The sequence below is a fragment of the Artibeus jamaicensis genome, unplaced genomic scaffold (assembly GCF_021234435.1).
Source record: "Artibeus jamaicensis isolate MK-2021 breed Jamaican fruit bat unplaced genomic scaffold, CSHL_Jam_final contig_332, whole genome shotgun sequence".
Lineage (NCBI taxonomy): Eukaryota > Metazoa > Chordata > Mammalia > Chiroptera > Phyllostomidae > Artibeus > Artibeus jamaicensis.
In genome coordinates this window covers 23149593-23171567 of record NW_026521788.1, presented here as the reverse complement: position 1 = coordinate 23171567, position 21975 = coordinate 23149593, and the positions used below count along the sequence as shown (strand labels likewise).

The following is a 21975-nucleotide window of genomic DNA, read 5'->3' as shown; positions in this document are numbered from 1 at the left end:
TCCCAGAACACCACGGGAGGTTAGAGGGGAGTCACCGATGATCCAAGTTCAGAGCCCCCAGGTGCCGAGATGCCCCAGACCTTGGACAGGGGCACATGCTCCTGCCCCCCCAGCATCACACAAGCAGCCCCAGATATCTTAGCCTCAACCCACGCTCCTCTCCTCCGCCCTTGCTCCTTCCTCCTTCATGCAGTCACTTCCCTTCCTGGGTCCTCTGGACAGAGCTGTCCCTGGGAGCAGATCCCCTCATATCATTGTCCCCTACACCCATGGGCCTCTCCTCAGCCCCACAGAGCCCGACACTCTTGCAGTGGCTCTTTTTGGTGGTGGCGAGGGGCCAGGGCTAGCTTAGGCCTTACCTGAGACGATGGTGTAGCCAATCCCCCGGGGACGACCTTTATCCTGGTCGATGGCAGTGATGACGCGCACGGTTGTGCCCTGGGTGGAGAGAGGAGGGACTTGAGTTTGCTTGCCCACCCTCCCGGTTGCTGTTCTCTTCCTTTTTAGTTGTCCTGGAGCCTGCAGCTTCTCCCCCAGGTGGATGCCCTGCTGCAAGGCCAGCCAAGGAGGCAGGTGCTGAGTGTGCAGGCCTCCGCTGCCCGCCTCATCCCTGGGACGGACACCGAGGCCCCCAGGCAAACACTTGTGCCCTTTGGAGAGGCCCAGTCTCGCTGATATACTCACGCACCCTCCCCATCTCCCACCATTTGGTTGGACCACCCAGGAAGGAAGAGCTGCTGTAGGAACAGCCCGTAGGGGTACAAATCTCTGTCTCAATCACCCATCAAATTGCTCTGTGACCTCAGGAAGGTCACTGCACCTCTCTGGCCTGGGTTTGTCCCACCTAAATAGGAATAACAGCAAAAACCCTGGGACTTTGCTTTCACCAGGACTTGAGTAAAGGAGAACATCAATTATTCCACAAATGAAAGCATCATCAATCCTGAAAGCGAGTACTCCGGGGATGACTGGCCGCCCTGGAGGCCACCAAGGCCCCAGGAACCGTGTGGCGAGCGATTCAGCCGGCGGTTCCTCCCTCAGAGGGCTCTGTCCCACGCTCCATTCACTCTCCTCAAGGCACCCGAGCTTCCACAAAGTCAGATCTACAAGGCTCCCGACAAAGTTTGGGATTTCATCTCTTTTTGGGTAAATAAATCCATTTTTAATAAAACTCTGAGCTTTTAATACAAGTGCAGGCACAAAGACTGGAAATGTTATAAGAAGGAATTAACGGGGAGAAATGGGGGCTCTGGGGAACCCACAGCTGCTGTTTCAGATTATATTTTCAATATACTGAAACTTTCTTCCAAAGACAAGGAGGTGAGGAAGTGAGGCCTCTGCCTGACCCGGGGCTGGGCCCCTTACTGGGGGCCCTCTGCCTCCCTGACCCGCACAGAGGGAGCCCAGCGGGAGGTGCCCAGGGGCGTGGCGCAGGGAGCTGGTGGGCAGGCTTCTTCCCTTCACAGGAGCCCACGCTGCAAGGAGGAGGACTCTTGGGAAACAGACCCCTCCTAGAAAGGCTAAAAGAACACAGACCTGTGGGGTCCTGACTCCTTGTGGTGGGAAGGGCGGTACAGCAAGGGGTTCAGGTTGACTCTATTGCCAGATTGCCCGGGTTTGAATCCTTTGAGCTATGTACTCTCTAGCTGCCTTGCTTTCACCATCTATAAAATGGTATAACAATAGTTCCCACCCCTTAGCAACTGATACATGTAAAGCAGTTGGAAGGGCACCAGGTACACAGCAAATGCTGTAAAAGTGATCAGTGCCATTTGCTGGGGCCTGGGCCCACTGGGAGCACCCGAGGAACGCCGGGGTGCCTCTTCCCAGAATGCGTGTGACCTTCCAAACAATTCTAGCAAGTTCAGACTGCCCAGCACCCCAGTGTAATAATCCCCACCCTAGAGGTGAGGTGTTTTCTGAGGGAGAGCCAGCATTTGTTGAACACCTACTGTGTGCCAAGCACCGTGCTGGGTACACAACCTAGGCTCTCTCACTTTCTCCTCACAGCCTCTCCCGTCTGGGTATAACTGAGGAGACCTGCTCAGAGGGCTCAGGGACTTGCTTAAAGTCACAAGATGGGGTGAGGGTGACCAGGGAGTGGAGGGAAGTGTTGGGGCGGGGCTAGGCAGGTGTGCCAAGGCGAGGGGTGGGTGAGGTGTGACAGGCAGCCGAGCCTGTGAGGCTGGGTACCAGCAGGGACATCAGGGCAACGTCCGGAGGAGCTGGGGCTTCTCTGGAAGGAGTGTGTGTCGCCAAAGGAAATGGCCGGAAGAGCAGCTGAGGCCAGAAGCCGCCTGGGCGCCGCCTGGCCTGGGGGTCCTGGCCCACCTCCCGCCCTCCCAGCTCAGCTGGGACCACCTGCCCCCCCCATTTCCACAATAGGATTAGGGGCTTGAAAGATGGACGTGCAGTTTGTTTCAGGAGTGGGAGGTGTCCTTGGGGGCAGGCCGGCGGGGGCTGAAGGGGACTTCCGACAGGAGCTGCCACAGCAGATTCTGAGGCAGAAAATCCTATTTCTCAGTTCTTAATTCCAGTCAATTCCAGTCAAAGGGCTGATAGGCATCAGCTGGCAGTAATTTGTGCAGTTTATCCACTCTTTTCACCTTCTATCGGTCCTTCACTGACGGGTAGGCTGACATGCCGCTGCTCGAGTGAGGAAATTAAAATTTGATGCAATAATCCTAAATAAGAAGGATTTTATTAGGTAATATATACACTTTAGATGAGGCGTGCTGGCCTGATACTCTGATACAGAGAGGCATACACGCTGGGAGCCGCAGATAAAGAGGGGGAGCGAGGGAGAGCAGGCCAGGGTCCGAAGGGAGGCCCGGCCCACGGAGGGACTGCTGACGTGGATGGGTCTGCGGGCTCCTGGGTCCTCCCACCCACCGGGGAGGCTGACCGGCTGCGGTGCTCCTCAGCCCTGGCCCGGCCCGGGAACTGCTGCGTCAAATCAGGGTTCCGCACTGTGACGGGGCATGGAGAGCCGGCATCAAGGCACAGAAACCAATCGGAAGCCTGAAAAGACCAGGCTTGGGATGTACGGATCGGCCTGCAGGAAAAGAGCTGCGCAAGAGGGGTGGACACGGGGGAGCTCCTCCTCAGTGCGGAGACGCGGGGAAAGGCCGAGGTGTGTGGACACGGACGTGATTCTGTGGCACTCGGGGAGCCAGGCCAGTGCCTGGGAGAGCCTCAAACCCCCACTTAGCAAGGAAGGAAGGCCTCAGTGTCCTGGTGGGGCCAAAGGGGCAACCCTGGCAAGGCAAAGAGGAGCTATCAGAGATCCCTGAGCCTAAGAGGGAACATGTCAGATGTTAAGAAGCAGAGCATCAGGGGAGCAGGAGCTAAGGGGAGCAAGTGTCCCTGTTTGCTGGTCTGAGGGGTCACCCTAGCAGGAGCCTGTGGCATTATCCGGAGAGGAGAGGGTGCAGCTTAGCACAGGGCCCTGCACACAGCAAGGGCTTGATAACCATCTGGTTTATGAATAAAAGAATGGAACATAGAATGAATGAATGGATACACTCAGAAATCTGCAGGTCTGAAATGGTATTACTTGGTTATGGCATAGGAATGACAGAAAAAATAAATTGAAGGGCCTTGGGGGACCCTCACCTTGTCAACACCCCTCTGGCTGAATATCGGGACTCTGAGATGAAGCTGAAGATGGGACCCCCAGCCCAGCTGGACTGCTATCACTGAAGACTGGCTGACTCACAGTCATAGTCACTGAATATCTGCAGGGCCGGCACTTGCTGAGTGCTCCCCTGAGTGTGCTAAACCCTCAGGTGAGAGAGCCACTACCGGGGACATCACCAGCCCTGGTTTCCCAGTGAGGAAGTGGTCTGAAGACTGTGTGGTCTGGCCAAGGTGCGTGCGTGGTCGTGCAGGACCTTCTCCAAGTCCCTCTGGCTGCCCGGCCACCGTCACTGCCTCACTTCAATCAACAGTCGGCTTTGCCCATCTTCTCTGCATTTGGTCCTGGGCAGGAAGCCCTGGGAGACCCACAGGAGGCCTGGTACAAGCTCCGGAGACTCAGGCATTTTGATTACGGGGGTCTCTAATGTAACCCACTTACACATCAGTGAACATACAGGTGTGACTGTAATTTGGTGGTAAATGATGCAGCACGGGAGAGTCAATTCAGCCAGAGCTGAGGTGAGAGGGATGGTGTCTGTGGGCTGGTGAGGATGAAGCCAGCTGGAAACATTCTAAGAAAGGTGGTCGGATGGGTGGTCTTTGGATCGGTAAACAGGCACAAGGAGTGATGGCCAGGATGAAGTGAGGTTGGTATGATCAGGGGATTCCCTAGTTCATTCATTCACTCATTCATTCATTCCATAAAGACTTCCTGAGCACCCATGTTGTGCTATGCCCACAGCAGACGCCATCCCTGCTGAGATATACTTTGAGTTCGTCCCAGAAGAGAGGTGGAGCAGTCTGTTCAGAAGCACTGAGCCTTGAGATGGGGTGTCCAAGGGCAGAGGGCAGTTGGGAGGGCCTGTCTCATCTGAAAGGTCAGGGAAAGCCTCCCTGGGCTGAGAAGATGTGAGCTTACCGAAGACGTTTTGAGGGAGACAGCTTTCAGTCTCCAAATGGGAGCTTCTGCTGCCCATGGACCACCAAGAAGGGAAGGCTGGGGCAGGGGCCACTGAGATGCCTCTTCTACCCTCAAAGCAGCTTCAGACACCTGCCATAGGTGGCCAAAAAGTGCCCTGCTTGTTAGATCCTTCAGTCCATATCTGGGCCCAAGAAGGAAGTGGTTAGGCCCTCACACCTGGAGACTGAGGCAAAGTACGACAATCAGGGCAGATCGAGTCTCCCAACTGGAGGTGGGGCTTGCCCGGCCTTGGTGGCCTGGGACACAGTCTGCAGCCTGGTCCAGGGAAGCCTGCCCCTCACCTGTGCCCAGTTCTGCAAGCCCATGCAGACATGTGGGCGGGCCCTGAACACCCTCTTGTTCTGGTGGGTGCCACACTTTGCTCTCAAAGCTGTGTGTCCTTCCTCTAAGCCCACTGAGTCCTCTCTAAAGGAAGGGCACGTTTTTTTTTCCCCCACAAGAGCTGCTCCACGAGCTGCACGTCCAGGGCTTTCGCCTGCTCAGAGGAGCTGCCTGTTGCTGGTTTATCAGCCCAGAGCGGGTGTCTCATCTCAGTTTGCACGAAAGCACTGATGGCTCCCAGGCCCAGGATGCCTGTCGCTTGGCTGCCCACAGCCAAGGGGCAGTGGCACGTGTTTGGTTCTTGAAGACACCCACTCACAACCGATTGGACCAGAGGTGGACATGTGGCCCAAGGGCAGCCAGTCCATAGGCTGGCTGGTGAGCTATGACCTTGTGACATGGCACAAAATCACCAAGACAGCTAATCAGGTGTCTCTCTTAAAAACCTGGACTTGAGGCACCTAAAGCCTGAGGAGTTGGGAGGGGCAGCGGGAGCACTGAGCCCTCAGGGAAGAACCCAGCCTGAGAGGGCCTGGGCGAGGGCAGCTGCCACCATCTCGGCCAGCACTGTTGGTTGGCAAGAGAAGCAGACTGACCCCGTCGGCCTCGAGGGGCATGGCCGAGCCACACTGATGTTTCAGTGAGCCTGGCTGCGTCCAGATCTGCTCTCTAGCCCAGGCTGGATTTTCCAAAGCTGTCCCCGTCAACCCACGTAAGTCTTTCTGCATTGCTCCCCACCCTTCTCCCAGCAAGTCTTTGTCCTTTGCCACGCAGAGCCCTCCAGGGATAAAGTGAGGTGCACTGTTGTGCGAAGAGGGGGTCGGTACTTCCCAGTGCTAGGACACCCGTCACTGCCACGTGCGGGGATGGGGGGAAGCAGGAGCCTGGCACACAGGGCCGGGGGATCTTACCGGAGGAGAGTGCTCGTAGATGTTGGTGCTGTACGGCAGGTTGATGAAGATGGGGTCCATGTCCTGGACATCTGTGATGATGATGGCCAAGTTGGCCAGGGTGGACAGAGGCCTGGTCTTGTCTTGATCCTGAGAGAACAAAAGTACACAGCCTCAGGGTAAGGGATGCTGTGGGTGTGCACACATGCACACGACACATGACATCCATGTGCACAAACACATGTGCACACATGTACACATGGTCTCCCTCACTTCAGCGGGGAAGGGCTTCAGTACGTGGAAGTTCAAGAACCCAACAACCCACAATGGACATTAAGAAGAAGAACTCACGCTGATCTCTGACCTGCACAGCAAACACAAATGGCCTCCAAGGCCCAGTGAGAGGTGGTTCATCCAATGTCACAAACAGGGCTGGAGTGGGTTCCCTTCTCCTGCCCACCGCCCAGCTTGGGCCTGACCCCCTGATATCTGGTGGGTAGGATGACCAGCTTGGAGTAAAGATGGTGCTGTCCCTGGTTCCATGGCTGGACTCAGCCAGGGGGCCGCTGCCCCTTTCCATTCTCACTTCTTGCCCCTTTCATCCCCAGTCATTGAGGGAATGATGAGGATGGGGGCTCCTTAGAAGAAAGGCCCTTGGACCCCAGAGGCTACTCTGGGACCCGTGTCCCTGCTCTGCATTCTGGGTTTACTGATCAAGTAGTGTTTCCAGTAGGACCAGTAGGGGGAGCTCCAGGGCCTGTGACATTTGGGGGACTCTGGGAAGGAACCCTGAGAGGTCACAGGCCATTCCCCTGTGGCCGGGCAGGCAGTGCTTGTACCCTCCTAGTTAGGTGGAAATTTAGTCCTATGAAAGCTCACCAAGAAAGGAAACCTGGAACACGTATTTTATGACCTTAAAATACACATCCCACTTAAATAGCCCATTACTATTGAATGACATTAGTTAGCGAGAATAGCCACTGCACGCTGAACATGGTTACACAGCAGGCACTGTGCAGGTGCCTCACTTGCTTGTGTTGGTACTATGAGTGCATTCATGAGATGAGTTTACAGTGACTCAGAAAGGTCATGTAACTTGTTTCGAGTTACATGGCTGCTAAATGTGTAGCCAGGACTCAAACTCAGGTCCTCATAACATAAAAATCTGCCCTTAACTCTCTTGACTTGGGGCCCGCTAGCATAAGAGGCTCAGTCCCTGACTCTTGAATAAGTTCGCTTCCCTGGGGAAGTCTCGATAGCCCTCTGCGAGATGAGAGGGCTCAGTGAAATGAGGGCCCCTTGGGCTTGTGAACGCTCCGGTCTAGGATGTGAGGAGTGACTGTCCTCGGCTTCCACTTGTCTGGGGCAGCCTGATCAACGCAAGGCATCCCCCACCTTACAGACCCAGCGCCTGCTCCTGCCCTCCACTGACAGAGCTGCAGACCCTTTGAGATGGAAGGGCTGGTTGTTTTAAGAGTCCTCAGGGTCCACCAGGGAGAGAGCGAAGGGCCTTTGGGGATGAAGAGTGGGTGTAGCGGTGGAGGGCAGAGTTTGGAGGCAGGAGGTGCTGGGCGGAGGGGCCACCGGGGAGACAACCTGCCAGACTCCAAAGTCATGGTGCCCACGGCCAGGTTTGGGGACTGTGCATGGTGAGAGCTCTCAGCCAGGGGCCTGAACAACCACCAGGCAGCCAAGGCCAGAGGGGGAAGCCTGGCAGGAAGTCCCTGGACCTCTTGAGCAGGGGCTGCAGTGGCTCTGAGTTGCCATTACCAGGCTTTTGTTGGCAGCTGGCCTTGTCCAGCCTGGCACCTGCTCTCCCCTCCCACACCATGGCTTCGGTCCCGATCCTGCCAGAGATGCCCATGTCCAGCCCACCGCGGACCCCTTGGCTGGAGAAAGGGGATGGCAGCGGGCACATCTGGAAGAGCAGGCACCTTACCAAAGCTGTTGCTCAGGGGCCTTTGGCTCTCAGCAGCTTGTTCCCAGGGGAGTCCTCATTTCCCACCCTCCCCCCCACCCCCCTGCCTGGCAGTGGTGGCTGGAGCCCACACTGCTCCCTGCAAGGCCACATAGGAAAATCTTCTTGGGGGACATGTCCAGCAGCCAAGGGCACAGCCCCAGCTCTGAAAGGAACCTGTGAATCAGGGGGCAGTCAGCAGGACGGAGGGAGTTCTGTGCCCCTCCTGTTCTACCACTTCGAGGCCTGATTGCTGGGAGATTAACGGCAATTTCACTGTATTCACCATCCCAGCTTGAGCCCAGGGCCTCTCAACAGGCTCCGCCACCCAGGCCCACGCCTGTGCCCTCTCTGTTGTCCCCCCACCTGCCCCGAGCCATTTTTACGGGGTATGAAAATTATTCCATCAGGACAGGTTCATTGTGTTTCTGGGCCCAGGTGTGGTAGGAGGACACTACCCACAAGTGGGTGCCAGGGAGAGCGGAAGGGCACAGGTACGAGCAAAATGCCACTTCTGGCCTCACCGGTGCTCCCAGTCTCAGAAGTCAGCTTTGCAGATATCAGCACATGCCTTCTCCAGACAACTAGGTATTGACTAGGGGAGAAGCAGGGTGTCATCTGCGGTGACTCTGCAAGGGCCACTGCATCCTGAACAAGCCTGGGGGACCTCATATTTCAAACCCAGGCCCTTGACTCCTGCAGTGTGTCTTTCCCAGAGATCTGGGTTCTGTGACCTGCCAGGTGGAGCCTGCAGTACTACCGACAGCCCCCACCACAGTGACTTGGAGCCGGGGGTAGAGGCTGTGTGTCAGGCAAATGGGTCCCGGACAGTCTGGAGCACAGGTGGCAAACACAAGGCCCGCGGTGAATCCGGCCCTCCACCTTGCTTCATCCAGCGGCAGCACTGAGCTCCTTGCCCGTAGCTAAGGAGCAGGTACATTTACACAGTCCTAAAATTACACTGGGTCCTTCGAAGGCAACTGCGAGGATGATGTGGCCCCTGGTGAAAATGAGTTTGACAGCCCTGGTCAAGAAGGACTCCAGTAATTTGTTTCACTCTTGACCTGAGTTTGTAAACAAATGTACTCGCCTTGCTACCAGCTGAAGGCTTCAGCTGTGCCCAGCGGCAGTGGCCAGGGGCAAGGAAGATGAATGCAGGGGTAGGATCAGATTTAGGGGGTGTGCTGTCTGTCCCCAAGGCCCTAGCAAACAGCTGGTGACAAATGAAAATGGCTGTGGTGCTCTGGAGACTCAGAGCCTCAGGTCATGGGCACTGGCCTGGGCACCGGACAACCTGGTTTTGGGTTCTTGCTCCCCGACTATTCGCTGCTGTGAGTGTCAACAGTGTGAGACATAAAATGGGGCAAATATTTCCATCGCATGCGCCTCTCCCGACTGACTCGTTCTGGACTTCCCAGGGCCCAGCCCAGCACTCGGCACAAATGGGAGCTCCCTCCTGTGTGCTGGTTTTCTAGAGTGGCAGCCAGGCCCCTCTGCCTCCGGTATGTTGGGTGGTGTCAGGACACCGCGGAGGTCATACCTCTGTCCTGTGTCCCAGACAGCAGAGAGGTTGCCTACACTCTAATTGTCCTGTGAGGTTACCAGGGCAGGTGCTGGAGCCCACCTGCCGGGTGACTGGGCAAGTTCCTGAATGGCTCTGTACCTCAGTTTCCTCATCTGTGTACCAGGTATCTTCATAACACTTACGACACAGGGTTCCTGTGGGGTTTAATGAGGACAGCCCATCTGAGTGCTCAGCACAGCACCAGGGACACAGCACGAGCCCTCAGTAACTAACATCAGCTGTCGTTGTTATTATTCCCGCTGTCACTAACATCATTACTGTTGAGCCCCGAGAAGCAGGGCACGATGTTCTGTCACTCCCTTCAAGAGTGGGAGGAGGCCACCTCTGGTCGCCGGGGCCTCAGCGTGGCAACTCACCGTGGCATTGACTGTGAGCTGGTAGGCCTGTGTGGTCTCGTAGTCCAGCTCCTGGATCACCGTGACAATGCCTCGGGCGCTGTCGATGGCGAAGAACGGGGAGGGGGGCTGGAAGGAGTAGAGGACGCTGCCTCCTGCACCCAGGTCGGGGTCTGTGGCATTCACGATGAAGATGGGCGTCCCCACTGGTGTGTCCTGGGGTGAAGCAAAGCAAATGAAAGGGTGGGTGGCGCTCGGAGCAGCTGCCTTCATCAGGGAATATTCCCCCAAAGCCCGTTAACCACGTCCGTCCAGCCAACCGGGCCCGCAGTCTTGTCATTTTTATTCTAGGAGGGTTCCGAGGAATTTAAAATGCAGTATCTATTTTTTTTCCTTTTTTTGATGGCCTCCTGGTGGCTATAACAGCGCCAATTCCAAAGATGATCCGCTCATCCTGAAGTTCTGGATGAGAGCCTTTCGGTCCCCAAACCCCTGCTCCTCGGCAGTTTTGCTTCCTCTGTTGAGCGCGCCCCACCTGCCCGAGCCTCGGGCCTGGGCTGCTCTGGAGGACACCTGCCAGTCTGCTGTTGGACGGTTTCAAGGGCAGGGAGCCGGGAGGTGTGTGCTATGGGCACGTGGCAGGGGCCCTGGGGGCTGGGCCTGCCACCACAGAGGTTACCTGGCTTTCCTTGGGGTGGGGCACACACACAGCATCTCTGGGCCATGGCAGCCCGCGTCAGAGGGGCGCACATGGCCTGCTCGAATGTTGCCACATCCCAGGAGCCTCTGGGATCCCCTCTGCCGTACAACATGTACAGATCCCTGCCGCCTTCTGACTTGGGGTCTCTGGATAAACGCAGCTTCCTCATAGACGTCTTCCAGATCCCTGGGCAGGGCAGCCCCCCCACTGAGACCCCACCCATGTCATGTTTATAATCAGGGTCCCCCGAATTTCTCTAATTCCACGGTCGGCGCCTGTTTTCCCTCAATGCCGTGTGCTCCACGGAAGCCAGGGGGCTCTATCTGCCTTGCCTAGCACAGGGCCGGGCCATGTCAGACAGTCATAAATATCCGTTATGAAGATGTGAAGGAATCTGTGCGAGCACGCAGCACATTATATTTTGAGTATCTGTTTGCATCCCCTGCCCAGCTGTCAGCTTTCATCACTGTGGCGCCCGCCGCAATGCCTGGGTGGCAAGCCGCGCCTGCTAACTGTTGGATGGGTTAATTTATTCATAATTTAGTGAGCTCTGGACACATCTGAGGATAGGCAGTCTAATGAGGCCCTTCATGGAGACGAACGGTAAAAATCTCTGCTCTCACTGACTGACTGCTAGGTGCCAGGTCCGGTGCTGGGGGCTGCATCTGGGACACGCAGCTTTCTGGGAGGAAGCTATTGCCCTGTCTTTGGAAAGGAAGCTGAGGTTCAGAGAGGTTAAGGAGCTTGTCCAAGTTGCAAGAGCTAGGCAGTGACCGAAGGCCTTTATTTGGGTCCAGCCCCTGACCTCAAGTTCTATACTAAACAGTTCTCTAAAATACTAATGGCTGTTCTTTCCCTAACTCTTCCATGTGACACTAAGGTCAACTGCCAGCATGGGTGGTCCCTGAGAGCCAGGAGTGTGGGATCGAACTGTAAGCTCCCTGAGGGCAGAGGCACAATATTTCTGGTCCTCTGTGTTCTTTTTGCACTGGGACAATGACCGGGTCCCTTCTGACACCTGCAGGGCTCTTTTCAACAAGGGCACCTCCATTGCTGCCCACTCTCCATGCTGCTGGCTGAGACCAAGGCCCTGCCTCACTGCTCTGGGCAGCTTCTTCCTTGCAGACCAGGCTTGGACATGCGGACAGCCCCCCTCTGGGACTATCTGCTCGAGGCAAAGGCGTCCTTAGTCAGGTCCCTAGTCAGGCTGGAGAGGGGCGCCGAGGAAAAAGCCAAGGAGTTGCCATAGCTTCTGACTGAGTGTGCGGGTTCTCTCCACCACAGGCAGGTGTCAGGCTCAGTGTGGGAGCGGCCGCTCTCTGCCCAGCACTGAGGACCGGAGGCGCACAGGGGAGGCCCCTCTCCTCCGCAATGTGCATGACCCCCCCAGTGCCCCTTTGAACAGAATGCAGGCCCTCACGGTCTGGCCCTGTCTCCTACCTTCACACTTTATTTCCTGGCAGGTATGGCTCCTTGGCCTTTTAGCCCAGATCATGTCTAGTATCTGTTCTTATCAGTTTAATATTTCCTGGCAGGTAGAGCTACTTGTACTTCTCCAAGCCAGCAGGCGCCCTCACACCTCTGGGTTTCCAAAACTGCTTTCCTTCGCTAGGTCTGCCTCCTCAGCGCTGTGGCTTGGGAAGCAGACTCTTCTTTCCCTCAAGAGAGAACCAAATGTGCGAGGAGGCGGAGTGGACCAGTGCTAGGATTTCTGGGGTGGACAGAGCTCGGCTGGAACCCCTGCCTTGCTGTATGTCTTTGGGCTACTTAGTCTCGATGACCCTTAATCCCCTCTCTGCACACTGAAGTTAATAATATGGAATATGAAGCATATAGAAACTCATAACTGCAAACTTCCTAACATATAACAAGTGCTTCAAAGATGACAGTTGTGATTTTATTGTCTGAATGCCTTCTAGAGGACCTCAGACAAGAACACCTTCAAGGGCAGGGCAGGGTGGTGTCAAGAAGCACTGTGGATTTTAGTGACACTGTGCCGGGAACTCCTTGTGTGCACCGATCCCCCAGATGCACTGAGTACCCTGTTCTGCCTCCACCTCCCCATCCATTCACCCATCCCAAGGTGATTGATCTCATTGCATTCCCAGGCTCCCTTGCTGGCTGGTTTCTGACAATGAAGGTGCTGGTAAGAGCTCAGAGTTTGGGGAGGTGTCAGTAAGAGAAACAGTTTGGGGTATCACTTCCCTACTCCCCCCAGTTCCAGCCCAGCAGCCCTTCCTCCTGAGCCCCAGCTTTTGGTGGCCTGAGGCAGCAATATCCCCTTTCCTTCCCTCTTCAATCCCAGGGGTAGTAAGAGCTTCCTACTGCTGTTAGTCTCTGATACCTTAGCATTTCTTAATGGCCCCTGACCATGCCCACCCCTCCTCTGAGCGCCCAGCTGCTGTCTCTTCACCAAAATGCCTTTATTGGAAGTACTGAGATGAACTATTTCCTGGGGCATCCTCATGGATACAGGGACTCTGCAAATACTTCCCCAGAGCTGCCACGTGCAAAGCCCAGGGCTGAACTCCCCTAGTGCTGGACTTAGTGAAGTCAGCCTCTGCCCTGCCACGCCACAGTGGTGGTACTGGTCTTAGGAGATCTTTATGACGTTCTCAGCTAACCTACGGTTCTCTCCTCTCGGCAACTTGCACATGTCACACGAGTGCCAGAGTTAGCCCCACGCTCCAGAACAAAACACTCCATTGGGACCTGTGCTTCTTGCCACGAGAGAAAAGGACATGCTCTGGTTTCACGGCACTTCTGACACACCCCACATGGAGCCAGTGCCCAGCGCTCCAGCCCCCTGCCTCGGGGAGGGGAGGACATGTCACCCGTCTGTACTGCATGGTCACTGTGAAGGGCCCCTGAGCAGATTTAAGAGCAAGATCCAAGAAGACAGAGGAAAAGGGAAAAAAGAAGGCACAGTCCTGTGTCTGACCTTCTTGGCTTTTATGTTTCATGCCCTGCAGTGCAAACCCATTTAATTTCTGCCTAACTTAGAAAATGTTTTAAATAGGCCTGGCAAAGAGCCATTCATATTCTTAGAAGGGACAAGCCATTGGAGAGAAGAGAATGCTGACTTCCTGCATTTCAGGTCCTGGGCGCCATGCTCTGTCAGGGAAATGAGGTGTGAGGGGACAGTCATCAATCAGCGCGCATGCCGGGGGCTCCTCCGCGCACGCAGCTGCTGTTCCACGGCAGCGTGCAGATGTGCTCACAGGTCCACGCAAGCAGATTTCCTCTGTGGTGCCAGGTGCACCTGGCGTTCCAAGTACGCCACGGGCAGTAAAACCTGGTGGCTCAGAGCATGGACTCCAAGTTTGAGTCCCTGCCTTTCCACTCATTGGCTGGAGACCCCGGATGTATGCTGTTAAACTTACTCTTTTGGCCTCAGTTTCCTCACACAAAAGAAAATGCAAAAATGCAGCTAACCACAGTGTGTACCTCCTAGGGTTGTGAGAAAGGTTACGTAAGATAAGGTGTGGGAAAAAAGAAAAGCTTCTTGCTAAGCCAGGTGCATAGCAATATTGAATACTACTCAATAAATAGTCGCTGAAATTATTATGGTAATAAAATACCATCACAGAAAGCCTGAGATGAGCCCTATTTAAAGGGGATGGGGGGGTATCAGAACCAGTGTAAACAGTCAATCTCTTCACCATGAACTTAGACAAATGGGCATTTTAAAATTCAGGAGAACATCTCAGTTGACTAGTTCATGGTTGACGCCAACAGGGTCCACGTGGGGGAACGCACAGAGACCCTCCCATGTGGGTTTGGAGAGCCTGTAAGAGGAGGGGTGGGGTCTGATGCAGGGTTCGGCAGGTGGGGGGCTGGAGGGCAAGAAAGCTCCTGAACACGGCGGCCAGGCCTGACCACGCACCACTCAGGAAAGGCTTAAAAGCAGGAGCTGGAAAGATTATCCATCCAGTCGCCCCATTTTACAGATGGGAAAAGAGGGTTTGTGCCTTTCTCTAGGTCTTGGAGGTGACTAAGAGCAGAGCTGTGACTGGAGATCAGGTGCTTTGTCTTGTGTAGTGTTTTTGTCACCCTACCCAGAGATGCCCACCACTACCTCCCCGTTCAGCCTCCTTCTAAGTAAAGATGCTCTTCACACCCATAGCTCGCTCTGCCCAAAGGGGTGGATCTAGGTGGCCATGTCTGTACCAAGTGACTTTGGACCCAGGCCACATCTGATTGGTCCAGGTGTGACCACCTGACTCTAATAGTCCAATTAGATGGGGCGTTGGAAGTTAAATCAATTTTCTGTGGAAATCTAGAGAAGATTCTTGTTATCTGGTTAGGGCTGGTGTGGGCGCCATGACAGTGGACACCACACCGAAGCCACAGGTTGCAGGATGGCAGAAGAGCCATGGGCAGGCAGAGGGCGCCCGTCTCAAGAAGGATGAAGCACCGTGAGGGAGAAAGACAGAGACAACGGGCTCTGGGAGTCCCCCTGCCCCGGTCTTCATAGGTCCTGCTGGGACTCCATTTCCTGTCCCTGGCCGTGGGGCTACAGCCAGATCTATTCTGTCCTTCCCATGTGGGTGCCCCCTTTGCTCACACTGGCTTCCGTGGGTCTCAGCTTCTTACTCTCCCCTGGCCCCCCAGAATGCATCCATCCCCAGGCAAAGCCTCCTCATCCCTGCAGCCTTGACCCAGGCCCTCCCTTAACCTCTCCTGCTGGGATTCTACCCCTTTTATGTCCACAGCTGGACCACAAAAAGCAAAGTGCCTGGCCACTGACCCTAGGCTGTGAAGGGCACAGGAGGTAAAAATGGGGAGAAGAACAAAACCACCTGGACGAATGAATGCTGGCTCCTTCTTCTTTTTAAGTGTCTCTTTTAAATATGCACACCACTCATATCACTGCAAAGATCAGCACGCAGCCCTGACTGGTGTGGCTCAGTGGGTTGGGTGTTGTCCAGTAAACCAAAGGCTTGCAGGTTCAATTCCTGGTCAGGGCACATGCCTGTGCTGCAGACCAGGTCCCAATTTGGGATGTGCGAGAGGCAACCGATCGCTGTTTCTCTGGCATATTGATGTTTCTCTCCCTTTCTTTCTCCCTCTCTTCCCCTTTCTCTAAAAATAAATAAAGAAAATCTTTTGTAAAAAATGGTCAGCATGTATGTGGGGATGGCAGAGGTGGGCAGGGGGACTTGATCACGGGCATGACGCAATCAGCCGTGACAGGCCTGGAGGAGAGATGCTCCTCAGAGCCAGTCTCCGCCCACCCGGAGACAAGGAGACCGGGGAGAAGGCGCCTACCCTATGGTGCCTGGGCTTGGGGTTCGGGGTCTACAGAATCATGACCAGAGTGGGCCTGGGCCATGGAGGCAGGGCCAAAGGCCCATTTCAGCTGCAGGGGGCTTCTTCCCCACAGCAACCCCTGCCCAGACCCACCGCTCCCTCTTGGCTCCTGGGTCACTTCAATGGAAATCTCCCAAAATGCACCACTCAGGCGTCCTGGGAGCCAGGGAGCGTGTGTAGGCTGGATCCCCTTACACCTTCTCACTTGTGCCCCTCAGCAAGGGGTGCACTGCAGGCAGGCGGCAGACAGGCCAGACCCCTGCCTCCTCCAGTTCCCATTTAAGCTTCATGTCATTTCTGATGGACCTGCTGTAAATGGGCCACCCTGTGCAATTCACAGACAAATAAATCTTTTCGCTACTCCTGGGGTGACAAGGGAATAGACTCTGGGAAAGTTCGGTCGTGCAAGGGATCTTGTTCGTTAATAATAATGATAAATAGCTCACTTCTCACATGCAGTGTGAGTTACATTACACTCTAGGCTTCTACAGAGGTGGCTCGAGGCGCTGACTGGAGCGTGTGGGGGTGTGTATCATGCACCGAGGAAGAAAGAGGCCCAGATAGAGAGGTGGAGAGGGAGGGTAAGAAAACGGAGATGGGAGGAGTGTGAAGGAAGGGGCAGGGGAGAGCAGGCTGAGGGAGAAGGGAAAGAGACAAAAAAACAACAACAAAAAAAGCAGGATGGGGTGATGAGAGGGGCAGAAATGGGGGCCAAAGGGGAAATGGGGTTGAGGCAGCGGAGTGTGTGAGAAAAAAGAAAAGAAAGAAAAGTTGAGGAGAAAGTGACTAAGTTAAAGGGGGAAAAGATATTACAGGGGCAAAGATGTGGCAAGAGAAAGGGAACCCGAGAAGGAAAAAGGCAGCCACGCCCTTTCGGAGGTATGCCCCCCCACCCCCCCGTTGGATGTGTTCTGTCCTCTCAACCAAACCTCAGCCACCAGCCCCAGCACTTCCACCATAGGTGCCATCTCTGAAGGCATTATTAATATTTATGGAACGCTTGCTAGATGCTGCCACAGTCTTTAATATCTTATTATAAAGCCTGTTATAAAATGCATTAGTAATACATTCCTGACAGATAGAGTTCTGACAGGGTGTGGGTGCCTCCGTGGATCCGAGGTAGGAACGGGCCCCCTTGGAATGCATTTTTGCTGCTCAGAGGCTGGGCTTCTGGTCTCCGAGGTACGCTGGGGAGGGGAGACACTAAGCATCTTGTCCGAAGTCACACAGCTTGTACGTGGTAGAATCAGGATTCAAATTCAGCTTCTCTTTGTGTCCCCAGACCTCGGGGACCCTAGAGATGAGGGTGGAGAGTGGGCTCAGGGCTCCTCTCAAGAGGGGCTGATTAATTCCCTTCCCTCCATGGAAGGGCTAGGGGCGTTAGGTTGCCTGGATTGAAGACGAAAGGGTGAATGGGCAGCTTTCGCCCAAAAAAATTTCAGCAGGAAGAGGGTATCTCGAGATGTGCATACTTTCACGGGGATTGGGAAATACACTCCCACTGTGACGAGAAGAGGTAAAGCCAGAGGTTAAAGCCTTTCTGACCGGGGGAGCCCGGGGCAAATGAGAGGCCTTGGGTTTCCGCTGCGTGCCAAAGCTGGCACTTCTTCACTGGTGGCTGTGGAGGCAGGAGCCTAGTGGGGTGCCTGGGGAGAGTGTCACCTCCACACGGGAAGGTGTGTGGGATTCTAACCCCTGGGGTCAGAGGGTGGGGAATGGAGTCTATGTAGTTGAGGGCTGTGTTTCTTTCCTAACTAGGTGATAAGGTGTATGCGGGCACCAGCTGAGAGCAGGCGCCAAAGAGAGAAGTAGTGCAGAGAGCAGAACCAGGAGAGGCGGGTGGTCACGGGGCCTTGATGAATGTCTCAGGTGGCTCTATTTCTGGTGAGGAGAGAGAGGGTACAGACGTGTGTGCACAAACCCACACGTATACATTTGTGCCCCGGCACCTCTCTGTGGAAGAGTCAGGAAGAGATCATTCATATTACAACACTCCTTCTTTCGACCAGAATCTGCTCTCTCTTGGATGATGAGTGCTGCATCTACGCACGGTGCTGGATCTTCTCTGAGAGCCAAGGCAGGCCACTAGGTGGAGGTGCCAGCTCTGTGGGCAGAGGAAGCCCCAAGGGCTGGGTTCAGAGAATCAGGTACCCGGACGTGGCTTGAGCACCTTCTGTGAGTTGGGCTGGCCTCCCCAGCTGTTTCAGAGAGCCAGCTCAGCGCTCTCCTAATCCTGAGTCCCTCCTCCTTCGTAGCCTCTAGCTGTGTACTACCCATTCTGAATCCCAGGAAGGCATTCATCAAAGTGCTTACCTAATGCCCCTCGTGACTTCCCGATGCCCTCACCTGCTGGAGTGACCTTGGACTTACTCTCTCTCTCTGGCTTCCCACTCTTCAGTTACCAGGACCTGTCAATTCTTCCTTAGATATTCCCTAAGTCATTCCTTTCTCTTTGCCATTTACCTTGGCCACCTATATGGCAGTAGAATGGTCGTTTGCACATAGAAGGCATTCAATGAATGTTTTAACATGATCAGGACTTCCTGTTAAATATGGCAGGCTGAATACATCCATTTGCTTCTGTTGTTTGTCCAAACCCTTCACCAAATGAAACCAAATAACAATATTGGAATTAAAAATGCGTAAATCTACAAGGGAAAAAAGAACAGGAGAACAGATGATAACGAATGAGAAATGCCCACAAAATCCTGGAAACAAAACAGAAGTAACTGAAAACCATCTTAGCAGAGAGAATAAAGCCAACAGGCTGGTGTCTCAAAGCCCCAGAAAAGCTCGGGAACAGGTGACACCAGAAACTGAAGACTGGCAGCAAATCTCTAAGAAGAGTGGCCAGACTCCCAGATGCCTGCCCCAACTCTTGCAGGAGACTCGGAAGGGAAGCTGGGCAAGGCACAGAAAATGGGGACGCTAAGTGAAAATCTGCATCTCTCTTTCACTCCTACCCCTGATCAGTCCTCTTTAGCCAGGCAGAGGACAGGAAAACTAAGCCAAGAGAAAGCACCAATGTTAATGTGTTGGAATTCCCACCAAGAAACAGCTAGTTCCTTACCTAATTATCCCACAGCGAAGCCCACTGGTTAACAAGCAGCCCCTGCCCAAACACACACAGCAAGGCTCTAGGCAGCCAAATGTGGGACCATTCTCAAACGTGAACAGACAACTAAAGTTTATGAAACATTTAAGAAGAGCCTCTAATGTAAAAGACAGCAGCAGGGTGGGATGGGGGGCAGATAGTAAAGATGCAACAGTAAGAATCTTAAACATCCTCAGAGAGATAAGACATAGCATCTTTAAAATAAGAACATTCCAAGAGAAAAAAAGAGAGCTATTAGAAATGTGTTAATAAAAGCATTGGGAGATGAAGTAAAGTAAATTTCTCCAAAAGTAGGACAAAACTCAAAGAGATGGAAAAAGAGGGTGGGGATAGCAGGGGAGTAAGAAAATTAAAGAAGCAGCAGTTCAGAAAACTCCATGCCCAGCTAACAGCAATTCCAGAGGCAGGAAACAGAGCAAATAAAGGGAGGGAATTAGCCAAGAAGCAAGGTGAGAAAATCTCCCAGATCTGAAGCACGTGTTTCCAGATCAAAAGAGACCACTGTTTGTTCAGAAGAGACACACACAGCATGAAACTATGAAGTTTCAAAACACTAAGTACTTTTTTTTTAAATTCTAGAGACTCTCAGAAAGAAAACAAAAGACTACATGCAAAGGACCAGGAATCAAAATGGCATCAAAGTTCTTACAGTTACGTTATATGTTAGAACACAATAGAGAAATTACTTCACATTATGAGGAAAATGATTTTCATTCTAGATATCTATACCCAGCCAAACTATCAACAAATACAAATGTGGAATAAACACATTTTAAAAAACAAAGTTAAAAATTCAATTAATTATTTTTCAGGAAATTACTGAAGGATGTATTCCACCAAAATGAGGGTGCAAACTAAGTAAGAGGAAAATACGGGTCCCCTGTAACAGGAGATCTAATACAGGGGACAAAGAAGCTCTCGGGGTGGTTCCCATCTTCTTGCCCAGGCCCACCCGCATCAGGTCTCTTTAGCCATTTAGCTTCCAGAACAGCAAGCAAGCCAGAGCCCAGCACATTTGGATTGGAGAAGAATGTTGCCAAGAAAAACACAAACCGAATTTAAAAATCAATACGCTTTTAATATACTGAGAGGAGGTATTTAATTATGTGAGGGATATTTTGGGATGAATAAGTGATAGGTCCATAGAACCTAGCCAAAAAACATGAGAATTATTAATTCTAGAGAAAACAAAAAAAAAGGAAATATAATTACAGTGCAGTATGCAGCTCAGCTGTAAATATTTACATAGTCATAAAGATATATACATTAAATGCCTTTTGAGCTAAAAGGAGGAATGTAATTATGTAGGGAGAATGGGTGAGGCGCATTAACAGTGATTTGTGCACGTGTGCACATGTGTGCACACATGTACATGCACGCACATGTGTGTGCAGCTGCACGTGCGCACATCCGTGTGGCAAAGATGAGGTAGAGAGTGGTGGTAAAGTGCAATTCTCCTCCTTCAGAGCTGCAAGTCAGTAGATAGTGTCCAAAACTGAAAAGTTTGTAAGTGTATGATTTGGAAATAAAAACGTAACTATCAGAAATTGAACACAGTTGGGAATCAGGAGCGGGAAAGGATGCAGCAAAACAGTACTGTTTTTATTATAAGCTTCGCTTTACTATTTGACTTTTAAGCTCATGCATATATGACTTTGAAAAAATTAATATAAAAATTGAAAAAAATGTATCTGCAGAGCTGGACCACTGAAGACGCCTCCCTCTTTTAGCCCTGACCCTGTCACTGAACCTGAAAGTCCCTCCCCTAAAGCACTGATACCCCATCTTATTTTTCTCCTCAAGCACTATCACCGGCTCCTCTTTTACCTCCAAGGCCAAGTCTCCTGGACCTTGAACATCACCACAGTCCGGTCAAAGCTTTCCTCTCCAAACTCACCTTCCCTCTGGCCCCACTGAGACCCCTGCTTCTGTTGGACCACTCCACACAGCAGCCCCAGAGTGTGGGCCCACCTCTAGGCCTTTGCTGATGGTGCCTCTGGCTTCTCCACTGGGTGACAACACTGAGAGCAGATGTCGTCACCCAGCATGAGGAACGGACGCTCCGTGCCTCTCCGGAAGAGTCTGTTGGCTCCCCAGGTTTCCAGGCACACACGTCCAGGCTCTCTCCCTGCCCCCCGCACATGGGCTCTGGCCTTACCGAGGTGGTGCTAGGCACGCAGGGCGGGGACGAGCCTCACTGAAGTTGCATGGGGGGGCTTCTCAGAAGCTTGATTTTTAGAGGCAGGTGTGATACCTGGGATGAAGGAAATCTCAGGCAACTTTTCTCACCCCCTCCCCACGGCAGCACCCCCACCGCAGCTCAGTGATCTTCCTGAACAACAAGTGACAGTAGAGTTCCAAGGTCCCCCCAGAACCCAGTGCCACCTCCCATCAGCACCCACGTTCCAGGGCTGTTAAGCACCTGCTCTCCTCCAGGCACCCTCTCTGCCCTCTCACTTGCCGACTCGCAGGAGCTGACGGAAGGGACATGGGAAGCAAGGGGCATTACACCTCATGGCGCATGCTCAGCTGGGAGGCCAGTCCAGCAGCTGGCTGAAGGCCACATGCAGAGAGCAGGGGACAGCAAGGCCAGTGATGGTGGAGCAGCCCTGGTGACCATGGTGGCGCCAGTCCCCAGGACAGGATGCCTTCAACATCAGGCAGTCCCACCCCTCCCGCAGGGCTGGGCATCCAATGGCACCTGTATAGTGTGGGAGGAGCAACCAGAGTGGAGGCGTGAATCCAGACCTCAGCTGTTCCGTTTTACCCTCCTGCCCTTCCCCCGCCCCAGAGGTTAATCTCACTGGCTCCTGGGGGCCTCCCCTCTCCTTCCCCCAGCAGGGACTTGGAAGCCAGCTTCTGGAAGGGTCCATTCAGTGGTGATTATCCACCATGCACATTGGCTTGACAGGAAAAATCCCAGGAAAAATTGTCCTGAAATGCTGGGTCACATTCTGACTCTTCAGGACTAATTTGCCTGACTTCCTTCTCTGTTGCTACAAAGCATCAATGCAAATGTCTGGTCCCTCAGTTTCCCCATCCAGAAAAGGAATATTGCCATCCCTGCACTGCCTTGTGCACAGAGCTGCAGGGGAGATAAAATGAGTTGATGGTGGGAAAGAACTTTAAAAACTCAAA

At 53.4% G+C, this 21975-nt stretch overlaps 1 protein-coding gene and 1 pseudogene across 1 annotated transcript in view; one reads left to right on the top strand and one right to left on the bottom strand.

The window, feature by feature from the left end:
• Nucleotides 1-21975, bottom strand: part of CDH23 (cadherin related 23) — a 416092-nt gene that overhangs the window by 230179 nt on the left and 163938 nt on the right. The window contains exons 7-9 of the mRNA XM_053663874.1: nucleotides 9731-9925; nucleotides 5854-5982; nucleotides 360-438 (exon numbers count right to left, since the gene is read on the bottom strand). Coding sequence (XP_053519849.1) covers nucleotides 360-438; nucleotides 5854-5982; nucleotides 9731-9925 — 403 coding nt within the window. The remainder of the gene's footprint in view (nucleotides 1-359; nucleotides 439-5853; nucleotides 5983-9730; nucleotides 9926-21975) is intronic.
• On the top strand, nucleotides 11875-11991 carry LOC119038226 (uncharacterized; annotated as a pseudogene).